The 14656-nt window shown below is 35.6% G+C and overlaps 1 protein-coding gene across 1 annotated transcript in view; it reads left to right on the forward strand.

The window, feature by feature from the left end:
- The window catches only part of Mipol1 (mirror-image polydactyly 1), a 226817-nt gene that overhangs the window by 73472 nt on the left and 138689 nt on the right, over positions 1-14656 (forward strand). Inside the window, exons 3-4 of the mRNA NM_001164370.1 lie at positions 2115-2241; positions 3463-3568. Coding sequence (NP_001157842.1) covers positions 2115-2241; positions 3463-3568 — 233 coding nt within the window. The remainder of the gene's footprint in view (positions 1-2114; positions 2242-3462; positions 3569-14656) is intronic.

The raw sequence follows: 14656 nt of genomic DNA on the forward strand, positions 1-14656 counted from the left end.
ATTCAATCTTATTTTCTGTGACTTTATCATATAAGGATACTTGTGAAACTGGTGTAAATGATGTATTATTTATTAAAGCTCAAACCTGCCCAAAGGTGTTTATTTTTCCATCACTATGTTCTCTGTTTTGGGTGATTTGAATGCTTTTAGAGTAATCCTGTGCTCTGTCTGTCTTTTGCCTTTCTTATTATTCTACATTCTGTGCCTTTAAGTCATCGTCTGTGAGGAACTTTGAGTCTATGATACCTGTGTTTATTATGAGTGAGATTATGCTACTTTGATAATTAATCATGTGCAGTAAAGATAACACTAGATTTTAAAAACGACAACATAATTCTGATTTTTGTATTTTCTGGAGTTTTACTTTAAAAGTTTTGTGGAGTTGCTATTCTGTTCAGAATTGTTCAGATATATTCATTGATATCAATACATAATAAAATCAATAACTGTATTGGTGTTCCTCCTGCTTAGTGTCAGATTCTTACTGAAGTACAATTGGGAGTATATTTTAGGGTATAGAGGTGAGGATGATGGGAGAATGAATAAACATATTTATAAGAAACGTAAATGGCAGAGCGTATGCTCCTGCCAAGAGCTTAGGTCACACACTCATCAGTGCTTAATACTTAATACATCAGAAACAACCCATCTTCTTCTCATTTCTTCATTATACTTCCTGCTTACAGCTTGTGATTGTTGTCAGCTCTGGTTTTTTTCCCCCAAGCAGTTCATTCGTTCTTCCTTCCTTCCTTTCTTTCTTTCTTTCTTTCTTTCTTTCTTTCTTTCTTTCTTTCTTTCTTTCTTTCTTTCTCTCTCTCTCTCTCTCTCTCTCTCTCTCTCTCTCTCTCTCTCTCTCTCTCTCTCTCTCCCTCCCTCCCTCCCTCCCTCCCTCCCTCCCTCTCTCTCTCTCTCTCTTTCTTTCTTTCTTTCTTTCTTTCGGTGACCACATGCAATCCAAATATATACTTATTTTATTTTATTGGATATTTTATGTATTTACATTTCAAATGTTATCCCCTTTCCTGATTTCCCCTCCAGAACCCCGTCTACCATCCCCCTTCCCCCTGCTTCTATGAAGGTGTTCTTCCACCCCTCCCTGCACTGGCATTCCGCTACACTGGGGCATGGAGCCTTCACAGGACCAAGGGCCTCTCCTCTCATTGATGCCAGACAAGGCCATCCTCTGCTGCATATGCAGCTGGAGCCATGGGTCCCCCCTATGTGTACTCCTTGGTTGGTGGTTTAGTCCCTGGGAGTTCGGGGGGGGGGGTCTGGTTGGTTGATGTTGTTGTTCTTCCTATGGGGTTGCAAACCCTTTCCGCTCCTTCCATCCTTTCTCTAACTCCTCCATTGAGGACCAGGGCTAAGTCCAATGGTTGACTGAAAGCATCCACCTCTGGCAGAGCCTCTCAGGAGACAACCATATCAAGCTCCTGTCAGCAAGCACTTTTTGGCATCTGCAATAGTGTCTGGGTTTGGTGTCTGTATATGGGATGGATTCCCAGGTGGAGCAGTCCCTGGATGACCTTTCCTTCAGTCTCTGCTCCATACTTTGTCCCCATATTTCCTTTAGACAGTAGCCCTTCTGGGTTAAAAATTTGGAGATGAGTGGGTGGCCCCATCTCCCATCATTGGCCTTGCTTAACCTCTGGATATGGTCTCTTCAGGGTCTTATAGAATATATTTATTATTAACTCTTTAGGGAATAGATATTAATTTAATGTCTTTCAATTAATAATGAAAATGTGACTATGATACTCCTTGCATAACGTTGGGGAGATGATTGTTTCCATTATCAGAAAAGCAAAAAATATATAAATTGATCCCAAATAGAACTACAAATCAAAACATTTATAGCTTCTAATCTGAACTCTTGTCAGGTCACGGAACCAGGCCTAATTAGACTGAACCGGAGTCTCTTTTGGGATCACTGTGTGTTTTTTCCCATTGTAAATTGATATCTGTACGTTGATACATTTATTGTTTTGTGGTCATTGTACTTTAACTACATAAAAGTTTAAACCTTAGTATCTTTTTTTATTCATTGTTAATAAGAAATGTATTCCTGTATGGAATCATGTATATTAATTATTTAAAATCCTCTTTATTTACAGTATTGTGGAATGTGGGAAGAATTACGAACCTGTGATTTCTCATCAAGTTATCCCAGACTTAAATAAAGAGACATCAGTAGCATATCTTCAAAAAGAATTGGAAATTCTCAGAGCAAGCAATACAAAGGTATAGAAATGTAGAAGTCTAATTGCTATAAACAGTGTCTTAACTGTCAACAGTTCCAGTTTTCTCTGTTGTCCTTTAGTATTCAGTTTTATTTCATGTTTTAATTCTTCAATGGTCGCTTTGTGTTGCTTTGTCATCCAGGTATGATTTAGTTAAGTGATTGGTTATGAAAATAAGCTTTTTTGGTTTATGTAATATCACCCATTTTCATAAATCTTTGCTTGTGATTTATGTTATTAACAATACTCATATTTCATTTGATTTCACCATTATGGAATGTGGGCTACATTATCAGCCAATTTCATGCTATTCTGTTTATTTTTCTTTATTTTTAGTACCTACGCATGCTTTCATGTCAGTAATATATGCAATCACGCATCAAAGATGCAGACGGTGTTATATGCCCTGGATCCTACTCTACCATTACATGCATCCAGCTCAATGCACATGTAATGTTTATTCTTCTCTGGTTCTAACTCCAATTTCCCTGGTCTGTAAATAATTTTATTAAACAATGTTCACTTCCTATGGGTTCTGTTAAAATTTCTATACAGTTTTCTGATCTTACTAATTTTATTGTTTGACCTAATCAGACTGAAGCCTGAGTATTGTTTCTGAAGGGAAACAAGACAAATGACAAAAATGTAAGGAAGAATGGATGAAAGTAAAAAGAAACATTCTGTTTGAGCATGAGATGTTTTCTGTGCTTTGATTTAGCAGTTCTTACATACCATATTTAAATCAGTGACAGACAGACAGTGCCAATTCAAATGGAATGTGCTGAGACAGTGTTCACAGTCAGGTTTATATCAGATATTAAAATTATAATCTTAATTGATTTTGTTTCAAAATATTGGAATGACTAAGAGAAGTGTAATCCTACTGTCCAATATTTTAGGATTAGTAGAGTCTTTCAGCATCCTTTGCTTTAAGGCAAAGGAATGAATGAAGTGTCTTCTGTAGCTTACTTTTAGCAATATTATTGTCCCTGGTTTATGACTGTATGCACATATACACATGGATTAATATTTTCCATTTTCTATAATTTCAGTTTTTCATTACTCAGAGAGTATATTGCAACCTTAATTTTGCCCTCTAGAATCAGTGTATTTAAGCAGTTAAATACTATATAAGGACAATAAAATCCTATGTTAGAATTAATTACATATGGAAAGCATTTATTAGATAAGAACAGTTTTTTTTTTTTCTAATGTGTTTTAGCTTCAAGAAAAATTGGCTAAGGAAGATAAAGAGAAGAGAAGACTGAAGCTTAAGTTGGAACTCCAAGAGAAAGCCGCGGAGGCTGACATTGCGGAAAGGACTGCAGGTAGTGGATGAGTGTTCACATTAAGCTCGAAGGTGATTGTGTGATGTGTACTGGTGGATACCAGCTCATTGCCTTGTTTGCCAAGGGAGGAGAAGCTTTTTTTCCCTTTTGGCTGCTTAGAAAATAGGTGGCTTTAACATCCTGGTACTGGTATTAGTGAGGGCTTTACCTGTATTCACACTGATTTGGGCATTAAATGCATTGTTAACACCATGTCAATCCAATCACAAAAAGGTTGTTTGTTTTGTTGGAAGGGCCTGAACAAACAAGGGGAAATCATGATTACCAGTGTCTCTGCCTTTCAACCAGCAGTTCACATACCACTTACTGTTTTAGTTCTCAGAGAGGAAGTACTTCTCCTTTTTATTAAGGTAGTCCTATATTCATTACCAATGGAAGCCTACATTTGATTAAAAAAAGCCTGTTTCATGCAGTTAATAGGTTAATGTCTGATGATGCAGGTGATGATAGAGGGGGAATGTTTCCCTGAGATTAAAGAGAAAGGATGTGTCAGTTTAATCTTGCACATAACTGCCGTATATTTTGGAAACTATCTTCTCATGCACAGGTCTTTGCAAAGAAAAAATTTAAAACATACTTGTACACTAGGAATATAGTTGGCCACTGGATTTTGAATTCCTATCTATGTAGTCCATTGCAACCATTCTTTTCCTTGCACTATTTTTCTGTTAAGAAAAGTAAGAATTTGTAAAATGATAAATAAGTATATAGAAGTATTTTAGAGATTTCATGATTAACAATTTATATTTTATGAAATCATGCAGTGTCTAGATCCGGGTCATAATATTTTAAATACTTAACTTGGTTTTATATATATATATATATATATATATATATATATATATATATATATATATATATATAAAAGAATTGGAGAATTTTAGATCACAGAGATGATTAATGCAGTTTATCTTCAAATCACCATGGAAAGTAGTTCTAAATAAATACCATTGTAATGATGTAATTCAGATGACCACAAATAAATAAATAATCTAGTTGGATACTGGATGACAACTTGTCTTTTAGTGACAAATAATCATAAACTTTTTGTTTCTTTGTGATGATGATAGGGAAATATAAGAATATATCTTAAGGAAAATTGATAATATATTAAGAAGTAGAAGTTTAAAACAATTTAAAACTTTCCTGACTTTAAACCATGATTGTAAAGCCGGTGTTGTAATAAATAGATTTGTTTTTTTAAACATTTTGTATGTAGTACAAAAATAATTGAATATATTTGGGGCTATCATGACAGTAATGATTTTGTATAACTAAGTAGTCTATTTCTTGAAGAGACTCATTGAGCAGTAATATTTACAATTTAACTTTTGAATAATACAGTTTAGCATGTAATTCAAATATTTATTTATTGTTGTGTATTTAAGAATTCATGATGGAACAAGTTGAATAATACATGCAAAAATGGATGGAATTTAATTGTTCTTATTAGTAATATTTTTCATTCACAACAGAATATTGTTTTACTACGTGTAGAAAGTTTTAAATGTCTTACTTTCACCTAACTGATAAAAATTACAGGGTTATATCATTCCTCTGAAACATAGCAGTGAATTAAAGAGATAAAAATAAAAAGCAAACAGGGAGAATGTGGACCCCTGAAGTCTCTCACACACTGAACCACCAAACAGGCAGCATACACCAGCTGATATGAGGCCCCAACACACATACAGTAGAGGACTTCCAGGTCTGTGTTCAATCAGAGATGATGCACCTAACCCTCAAGAGACTGGAGGCCACAGGGAATTTAGAGGTCAGGTGGGGTTGGGGGTGGAGGGTGGGGAGGAGGTGTGGGATGTGGAACAGTTGGAAGGTGGATGGGGGTAAATTCTGGAATGTAAAAAGGTAAAAAAAAAAAAAAAAAGATTTGAAACTCTTAAAAACTTTTGTCCTTGGTGCATCCTTGAAATTTTTTATCATTTCTAAGTGGATACAAAATTTTGATAAACTCATACTCTACCTAGTATTATAAAGTGGATCCAAAGCAAAACACTAGAAAACAGTGCAGTTACATCAGCACAGTAATAGAAAGAGAAGCATTGTGGGACTCTGAGTACATCTCAGTGATGCTCCACTCCTTATAACACAGAGGAACTGATGGTCCGTGTAAGGGGGGTGCTCGTGTTTTATATCTCCACCTCACAAATCTTATTTAAAAATACGTATCTGTGGAAGTATAAAGATGAATGTGCATGTATCTACTTTAATGTTTATAAACAAAATATTTATCTTTACAAAAGATATTCCCTATAAAGTAAATAATGAACACCGAACTAATGTTGGAAATAGCAAATATGATGCAAAAATGTTTGTAGCTTTAAAATTTGTTAATATGTGATAAATATCCCCTTCTAGTAGACATGTAAAAATTTATAAGAATATTTTTATTGTGTTAGTTCTGAGTATAAGAATAAAAAAATCTAGCCGGGCGTGGTGGTGGCGCACGCCTTTGATCCCAGCTCTAGGGAGGCAGAGGCAGGCGGATTTCTGAGTTCGAGGCCAAGCTGGTCTACAGAGTGAGTTCCAGGACAGCCAGAGCTACACAGAGAAGCCCTGTCTCGGAAAAATTTAAAAAAAAGAAAGAATAAAAAATATAATGAGGAAAGTATTAAATGAATTATGATACATTTATGCTGTGAGATGTGTTACAATAATTAAGAATTTTCTGAGTAAAATTGGATGATCTTTCCTGTCTCTAAATTAAGTGAAAGTAGAAAACACCGTTCATAACATGATTTTGGTAAAATAATATTTATGCACATATGTTGAATGAAAGATGAATTATGTTGGTCTTTAAATAAAGCCCTGTTGGGATGCCCAGGACCCTGGGATGGTGAGCGAGGAAGGGCCTGGCACCTGCTGGCCTGCTGGGCCTGTGAAGTCAAGCTTCTGCTCCAGAGGGTGGCCCTGTCTTTATGCCTACATCTAGAGCAGTAATGGAAATACTTGACAGTTTCTGCCCTTTGCCACCCACAGGACCGTTAATGATTCACTGTGAATACACTTCAGGGAGGTACACTGAAAATTATGTTGGAAATTTTGGAAAAAAGAGATTGGGTTTAAGAAAAATTACTATTGACATGTATATATTTCATAGCATTTTACTAAATTGTGAATCCAAAATAAGAGAAACAACACAGAAAATGCTTGGGTTTGTATAACGATCTCAACCCTTCACGTATGTTGTTATTTAGCTTCATTTGTTTCTCTATAGACCTTTACATGACGTGAATGGTATCATTCTGCATTCTCTCATGAGCATCTGAAACTCAGGTGTGTTGGCCACCACAAGGCATCTTGTGTGCCCTAACCCTTACTTGTTCCTCCTTTTCAGGAAGAAGTGTCATTGTTATCATGGCCTCTGATAGTTTTCTAGATCCTAAATGGTTTTTAAGAAAAATGCAAACTTCATTTGAAATCAAAGAACTGTACATTGACGCTTCATTATGAACATTAGGTGTTGACTGCACATCAGAGATTAAAAGAAAAATGTGAAATGTCAAGCTTTTCCTTCTACCTTGCAAGCACTTTTCAGTCACAGCACAGGATACCGGTATTGGTGTGGCTACGTGTCCACACTGGATCCATACATTTTTCCAACATTTTTCTCACTTGAGTAATGACAGTGTCATTCAGCACTGGTTGAAATCTGTTATAGGGGTCTTTTATTTTCAAACCAATTCTTGTGAAGTATCTGACTCAGAGAAGGTCTCAATAAATGTCACCATTTTGTTTTCTGGAGCTCTTCATCAAATGGACACTATTAAAACGATCAACAGATTTGTAGTTGTGTAAGTTCTTGCTCAGCCTAATAACAGGTAACTGCTCTGTGTTTATACCTAGTCTGTGTTACAGAGAAGTTATTTGTGTTACTTTATAGTAGTTATAGTATTTATTATTTAATTTGACTGCCATAGTTTTTTCCCCCAATTTTCCTTTTTTTAAAAAATTATTTAGTACTCTTTACTTCTAATTATTGCGTAACCACTGTTTCTAGCTGTTATGTTGACATTGCTGCTGCTCAGCACTGAGTATTATCCTATAAAGAAAACTAATTTTTAAAATTTAATTACAATCACTTTTTAAAATCAATTGATCACTTTTTGTGGGTGGAACCATACATTCTGACCTTCCCTATTTTATAGATATGTGGTGAAAAGCCACAAAATCTCTGAAGATTTGATACTGTAAATCTCCTACTTATAAAATGCAGTAAAGTACACATTTTTTGCTTGTTTTTGTCTTTGTTTTGTTTTTATTTTTTAAATATATATTAAGATATTTTGTTATCTTTATTATTTTTTTAAACAGGTTTCATGTTGAAGGCTGACTACAATACACTAGCAGGCTACTCAACCAGAAACTAAGACATAGGCTGTCTCTGAGGCTCCCTGCTGCCCACACATTCACAGCCAGCTTCTTATTTGAGAAACTTAGCACATGAGAAAGTTTGTTAGTATCTGTAAGAAACATGGCTTGGTCATATACACCTCTAATCTTAGCATTTGGGAGGAGTCTAGTTAAGACTTAGCTGGATCTACAAAGTTTGAGTTCAGAGCAAGCCTGAGCTCTATAAACACCTGCCTTTGAAACGCTGACCTCTATAAGAAGAGAAGAGAAAACAAAGAGAAGGAGAAATGTACCCTGAACAGGATTTACTTGACTGTAGTGAAAAAGGAATTCCTCTCCATGTGTTTAATTAAGGAGTATTTGTTTGTTGTGCCTATTGAGGATGCATTCATTTTGACTCATTTAAATTACACATGTATATAATATTATTTTAAAGCATTATTGATGACCTGTAGATATTATGTGTATTTTAGAGAAAAATAGCTGAAACATCATCTATTTACACTTTTATATTATCTCTTTTCAACTGAAAACAGTGCCTAAATACTAAACATTTAAGGATTGTGTGTCTGTAGTTTGACGGTAAGACATTCTGTGTCCTGATTGCATCCACTCATTTCTTTGATGTTTGTGATGTGGTGGTGACTTTTAAACACATTGAATATCTTTCCATTCTAACATTTCTGTGGCCTGGCCCTGCACGTACCGTCTCTTTGTGTTACTATTAGTACTATTATACAGATACTGGGAATATTTTGTGTAACAGTATTTTAGTAGTATTTTATAATGTCTAACCACTGATATTTCTTCAAAGGCCTTATTTTTTATTTCTTAAAAGCTCACGATAGAGCCTCTGCTTTATGTGTTAGTTTTTTTCCTTCTTGAATGTCATCCATTAAAGATTAGCTGTGGCCGGTTGAAGCATGGAGAGATTATGAATGACAGAACAGCTCCTGTAGAATAATAATCAGTTTTTGGTATTTAATGCTGTTTGACTTTTGCAGACACATTTCTTATTAACCTTTGGTACAAAGAGAAATCCAGGTTCCTGATATCTCATGGAGGAGATGAATTTGAGATCCTCTTCCAATTAAACTGAAATAAAGACAATATTGGATTTTAGCCAAAAGAACTCCTTAGTTTTTAAGTCTCATGTTTATAAGTCTATCATCTATCTATCTATCTATCTATCTATCTATCTATCTATCTATCTCTATTATCTATCTTAGTGTATTTTAACATATAATTTAATGGTTATATATCTTGAGTAACTTACTTGTTTTGACAGTGCAATTACTTTCAGTGCCTTTTTTCTTTAAATATACATTCTTTTCTGAACACTCCCATTTCAATTATTTTACACATAAAGTTAGTTCATTCTTATAGTAGAGAATGTAAATTTGCTTTTCTCAAGAGCAAAGAAGTTTCATTGTGCTTGTTAAGAGGTTGACAGTTAACAGTCCCAGTTTTTCTATTCAGAGACAATATAAATGCTCAAAATATAGAGTATATATCCACACATATAAAGACTCCTGACTTGGTAATGTGGAAAATAAACATTGTACTACGGGAAGTCATGGCTTTTTTTCTCCAAAATGCACATAAAGGTGAAAATAGAAAAACAACTCTGCAAAAGGTTTTAAAAAAAAAACCTTCACAGACCCCATAATTCTATCATCTATCTATCTATCTATCTATCTATCTATCTATCTATCTATCTATCTATCTTCTGTCTATTATCTATCATTCATTATTTCTATCTCTCCTATCTATCTGTCTATCTATCTATATATGAATCTATCTACCTATCGATCTATCTGTATCTATTATCTACCTTGCTACATTTTAACATATAAGGGTTGTCATCTTGCATACCTTACTTGTATTGACAATGCAGTTACAGTGCCTCTTTTTAATTGCACATTCTGTTCTCTTTAACTACAGATGTGATATATACTAATCTGTGCAGTTAAATAGAAAATAAAGAAATACACAATGATGTTAAGTATTTTTAATTCATAGTTTTTTAAAAATTTAAATCCAGTGTTAGAATTTTTTAACCTTTTGAATAATTTATTTTATTTATTTAAATTTTGTTTTTAATTATTTTTTTAATTTTCTTTTTTAAAATATAATTTCATTTGTAATTCACTTTTTACACTCCATATTCCATTTCCCACCCCTTCCCTCCTTCCAACTGCTCCACATCCCACACCTCCTCTCCACCACACCCCATCTCCATATGGTTGTCCCCACCCTCAACCCCACCTGACCTCTAAACTCCCTGGGGCCTCCACTTTCTTGAGGTAACCCAAGAGGTGCATCATGTCTGAATGAACATAGACTAGGAAGTCCTCTACTGTATGTGTGTTGGGGGCCTCAGATCAGCTGGTGTATGATGACTCTTTGTTGGTTCATTGTTTGAGAGATCCCGGTGGGTCCAGATTATTTGAGACTGCTGGTCCTCCTACAGGGTCTCCCTTCTCAGCTTCTTTCAGCCTTCCCTAATTCAATAACAGGGGTCAGCTGCTTCTGTTCATTGGCTGGGTGCAAATATCTGCATGTGACTGTTTCAGCTGCTTGTTGAGTCTTTCTGAGGGCAGTCATGATAGATCCCTTTTTGTGAGCACTCCATAGCCTCAGTGTCAGGTCTTGGGACCTCCCCTTGAGCTGGATCCCACTTTGGGCCTGTCGCTGGACCTTCTTTTCCTTAGGCTCCTCTCTATGTCCATCCCTGTAATTCTTTTAGACAGGAACAATTATGGGTCAGAGATGTAACTCCATCCCTCACATGATGTCTTCCTGCTGGAGGTGGGCTCTATAAGTTTCCTCTCCCTACTGTTAGGCATTTCATCTAAGGTTCTTCCCTTTGAGTCCTGGAAGTCTCTCACCTTCCAGATCTCTGGTGCACTCTGGGTCGGGGGTCTCCCCAACCTCCTATTTCCTGAGGTTGTCTGTTTACATTCTTTCTGCAAAGAACTCAAGAAGTTAATCACCAAAAAACCAAACAACCCAATCAAAAAATGGGGTATACAACTAAATCAAGAATTCACAACTAAGGAATCTCGAATGGCTGAGAAGCACCTAAAGTCATGATGGGTCCCTTAAGAATCTGTTCAAAGTTCTTAGTGATCATAGAAATGCAAATCGAATTCCCTGACATTCCACCTTACACCAATCAGAATGGCTAAGATCAAAATCTCAGGTGACAACATGTGTTGGAGAGGATGTGGAGAAAATGGAACACTCCTACATTGCTGGTGGGATTGCAAACTGTTATAACCACTCTGGAAATAAATCTGCAGGTTCCTCAGAAAATTGGAAATAGTTTTACCTGAAGACCCAGCTATACCACTCTTGGGAATATACTCAAAAGATGCTCCACCTTGCCACAGGAGCACTGGTTCCACTATGTTCGTAGCAGCCTTATTTGTGGTAGCCAGAAGCTGAAAACAACCTAGATGTCTCATGACAGAAGAATGGATACAGAAATTATGTTTCATTTACACAATGGAATACTACTCAGCTATTAAGAATGAGGACATTCACTTTTTCAGGCAAATGGATGGAACTAGAAAATATCATCCTGAGTTAGGTAGTTCAGACCCAAAAGGACAAGCTTGGTATGTACTCACTAATAAGTGAATATTAGAAAAAAAACCATACAGAATACCCAAGATACAGTCCACAGAATTCAAAAGACTCAACAAACTATAGTGCCCAAGTGAGGACACCTCAGTCCCACTTGGGAAAGAGAAGAAAGCAATCATAAGTGGGGAGGGAGGGAAGGTCTTGGGAGGGAAAGTGGATGGGGCGGGGGACAGTAGGGGTGAGAGTGGAACCTGATTTAATTTATTTTTTACACTCCATATTCCAGTCCTCGCACCCCATCCATTCTCCGACTGCTTCACATCCCACACCTCCTCCCCACCCCCATCCCACCTGACCTCTAACTCCGTGGGGCCTGCAGTCTCATGAGGGTTAGGTGCATCATCTCTGAATAAACACAGACCAGGAAGTCCTCTACTGTATGTGTGTTGGGGGCCTCATATCAACTGGTATATGATGACTCTTTAGTGGTCCAGTGTTTGAGAGATCTTGGGGTCCAGATTAATTGAGACTGCTGGTTCTCCTACAGGATTGCCCTTCTCCTTAGCTTCTTTCAGCCTTCCCTAATTCAACAACAGGGCTCATCTGCTTCTGTTCATTGGCTGGGTGCAAATATCTGCATGTGACTGTTTCAGCTGCTTGTTGGGTCCCTTAGGAGAGCAGTCATGATGGGCCCCTTAAGACCTGCAAAAGCATCTCTGAATGTAATGGCAGCAAGAGAACTCACACAATACCTGGGGTAGGGTTTCCTTACAGTTCTCAGGCCTCAGGGAATCTCTATTTCAAGGTTTTGACAAACAGCTTATGCTAAAGGAAGGTAAATTACATATGTAAAACACTTCTTATATCTATTGTCTGCAATATTCATGGGCTGATTTCTTGAAACAATTGTCATATTTGCAAGAACTCCATTTCACATCATTGGGTCTCCCAAAGTTGTTGACCCTCATATAAACCACAACAGTAAATATTCAGAGAATGAAAGGTTTGTTTATGAATACCAAGTTTTCTGCGGATTGTGTCTACTCGAGCATGATGATTGTTTTCACGGGCATTATTACGAGAAATTCAACTGATTTCCTCTCTTGCTTACACTCAGCCTGTAATATTTAAATAGCCACCACACAGATGTTATGTTTTCAGAGAAATATCTATCCTTCAAATTATGTTACTTAGAGAATCATGATCCAATGTTTAAACTGGAATATTTTTTTAATACACTGTCTTCTTCCTACTGTGTTTTTAAAGTGGTTTGAAAACTGTAGAATATGGGTTTGTCAATAGACTTGGGTTCTGCTAAGAAAATATGTACTCTGCCTTGACTCAATAAACTCATACTTAGTGTGGTTCAGCTTCTTCATATTTACCCTTGCCCATATTAGAAAACAATTAGCTTACTAAACAAATTTGAGTATTTGGTAGTGGTGGGGTGAGGGTGATCCTCTTGGAATCTTTCTCATTTGAGTAAGAATTATAGGGTATTTGATAACCGTGTTTAAAAATGGAGATATCCAAATATTATTGTAAACACCCAATGATTTGTCTTACCTACAATATAAGTATTTTACTTGGTTGGCTTACATAGTAGCTAATAATATTTGTTAATGTAATTTAACTGCTGTGAACCTTTACTGAACAAATATTGAAATTTATTCAAGTCAAAGAAAGAATCTCTAATGACTTTTGTTAAAGCTTCTATTTAATAGTTAAGGAGAAAAGTTTGTATGACATACGAGATGCAATTAACAGTAGATTTTACATTTAATAAAAAGAAAGAAGCATGCGTATTTGCTTTATTCATTCCATCATAATTTGCATTAGAGCTGTGGGTGTTTAATGAGCAAATTCCAACTAAAATGCTATATTGATTTTCTAGTGAACTTTGTAATAGTCATCTACCTTGGAAAAGCTCAGTGTTTACCATTAAGTTTTCTTTACTAAAAATATTTGAGAGTTGTATATTGATCCTTTGAAAGTATAGCATTCTAGAAAGAATTAGGTGATTTATAAACTCCGAGAATCTCATATAACCTAAAAACTGTTATGAAACAACCATTCAGCAATACCTTAATTTTGAATACATTTCTTATTAATTATATTACCAGATTTAACTTTTTAAAAGTCTATTTGCATTAGTATTTTGACCCCATTCATTTCTGTACACTCTCAGAGGCCAGGAGAGGGCATCAGATCCAGATCCCCTGAACCTGGAGTTAGAGGTCATCTTGAACCACCTGTTGTGGATGCTGGGAACCAAACCTTGGTCCTCTGAAAGAACAGAAAATGCTCTTAACTGCGGAGCCATTTCTCTAGTCCCGTAACTAGATTTTGAATGTAACATATTTGTATGTGTTTGAAGCATTTTAAATCTAATGTTCAAATATGTACATGTTGATCTTTAATTACATATATAGATATTTGAATTTTAAATAATTTTTATAAAATTAAACCTAGTGTAAATAATTGTGTTGGACCAAATGAGCATTTTTAGCTTTAACCATAATTACTCTTAATTCCTGAGGCTACTCTACTGCCCTAAGTCTAAGTCTTATTTTGAGTATGTCAGTTAAATGTTTTGACAGTAGTGGAAAGAAAATACTATTTGTTGAGGATTTTTTTTTTGTTCTTATTTGATCAAGAAGTTTTTGTCTAATTTAAAAACAATCACAAGTGGTTGTATTAGTGTCCTTTTATATACTTGCACGGTGTCTAAAATTACTTCAGTTATTTCAAAAGAAGGTTGATGAACTTTCTATGCCATATAAGACAGTGTTTCATTTTTCTAAGCTATTAAGGGCCATGGTTATGGGAAGACAGTTCTTAGTATTAGAAGGAAAGGTAAATATTTTAGGGTCCCCCCTTCTAGATAGAAGTTTCTTTTAAAATTATATTATGCATTGATTCATGGATCAGAATAGTATAGATAAAGCCAGCTACATAACAGGAGGGATGGGAGAGCTTAGGTGATGATATGAGATCTCCCTATAACACAGCAGTTCTCAATATTCCTAATGCTGCCACCCTTTAATACAGTTCCTCAAGTTATGATGATCCCAACCATAAAATTTTAATCAAATTACAAATATT

This window comes from Mus musculus, chromosome 12 (assembly GCF_000001635.26).
Source record: "Mus musculus strain C57BL/6J chromosome 12, GRCm38.p6 C57BL/6J".
Taxonomy (NCBI): domain Eukaryota; kingdom Metazoa; phylum Chordata; class Mammalia; order Rodentia; family Muridae; genus Mus; species Mus musculus.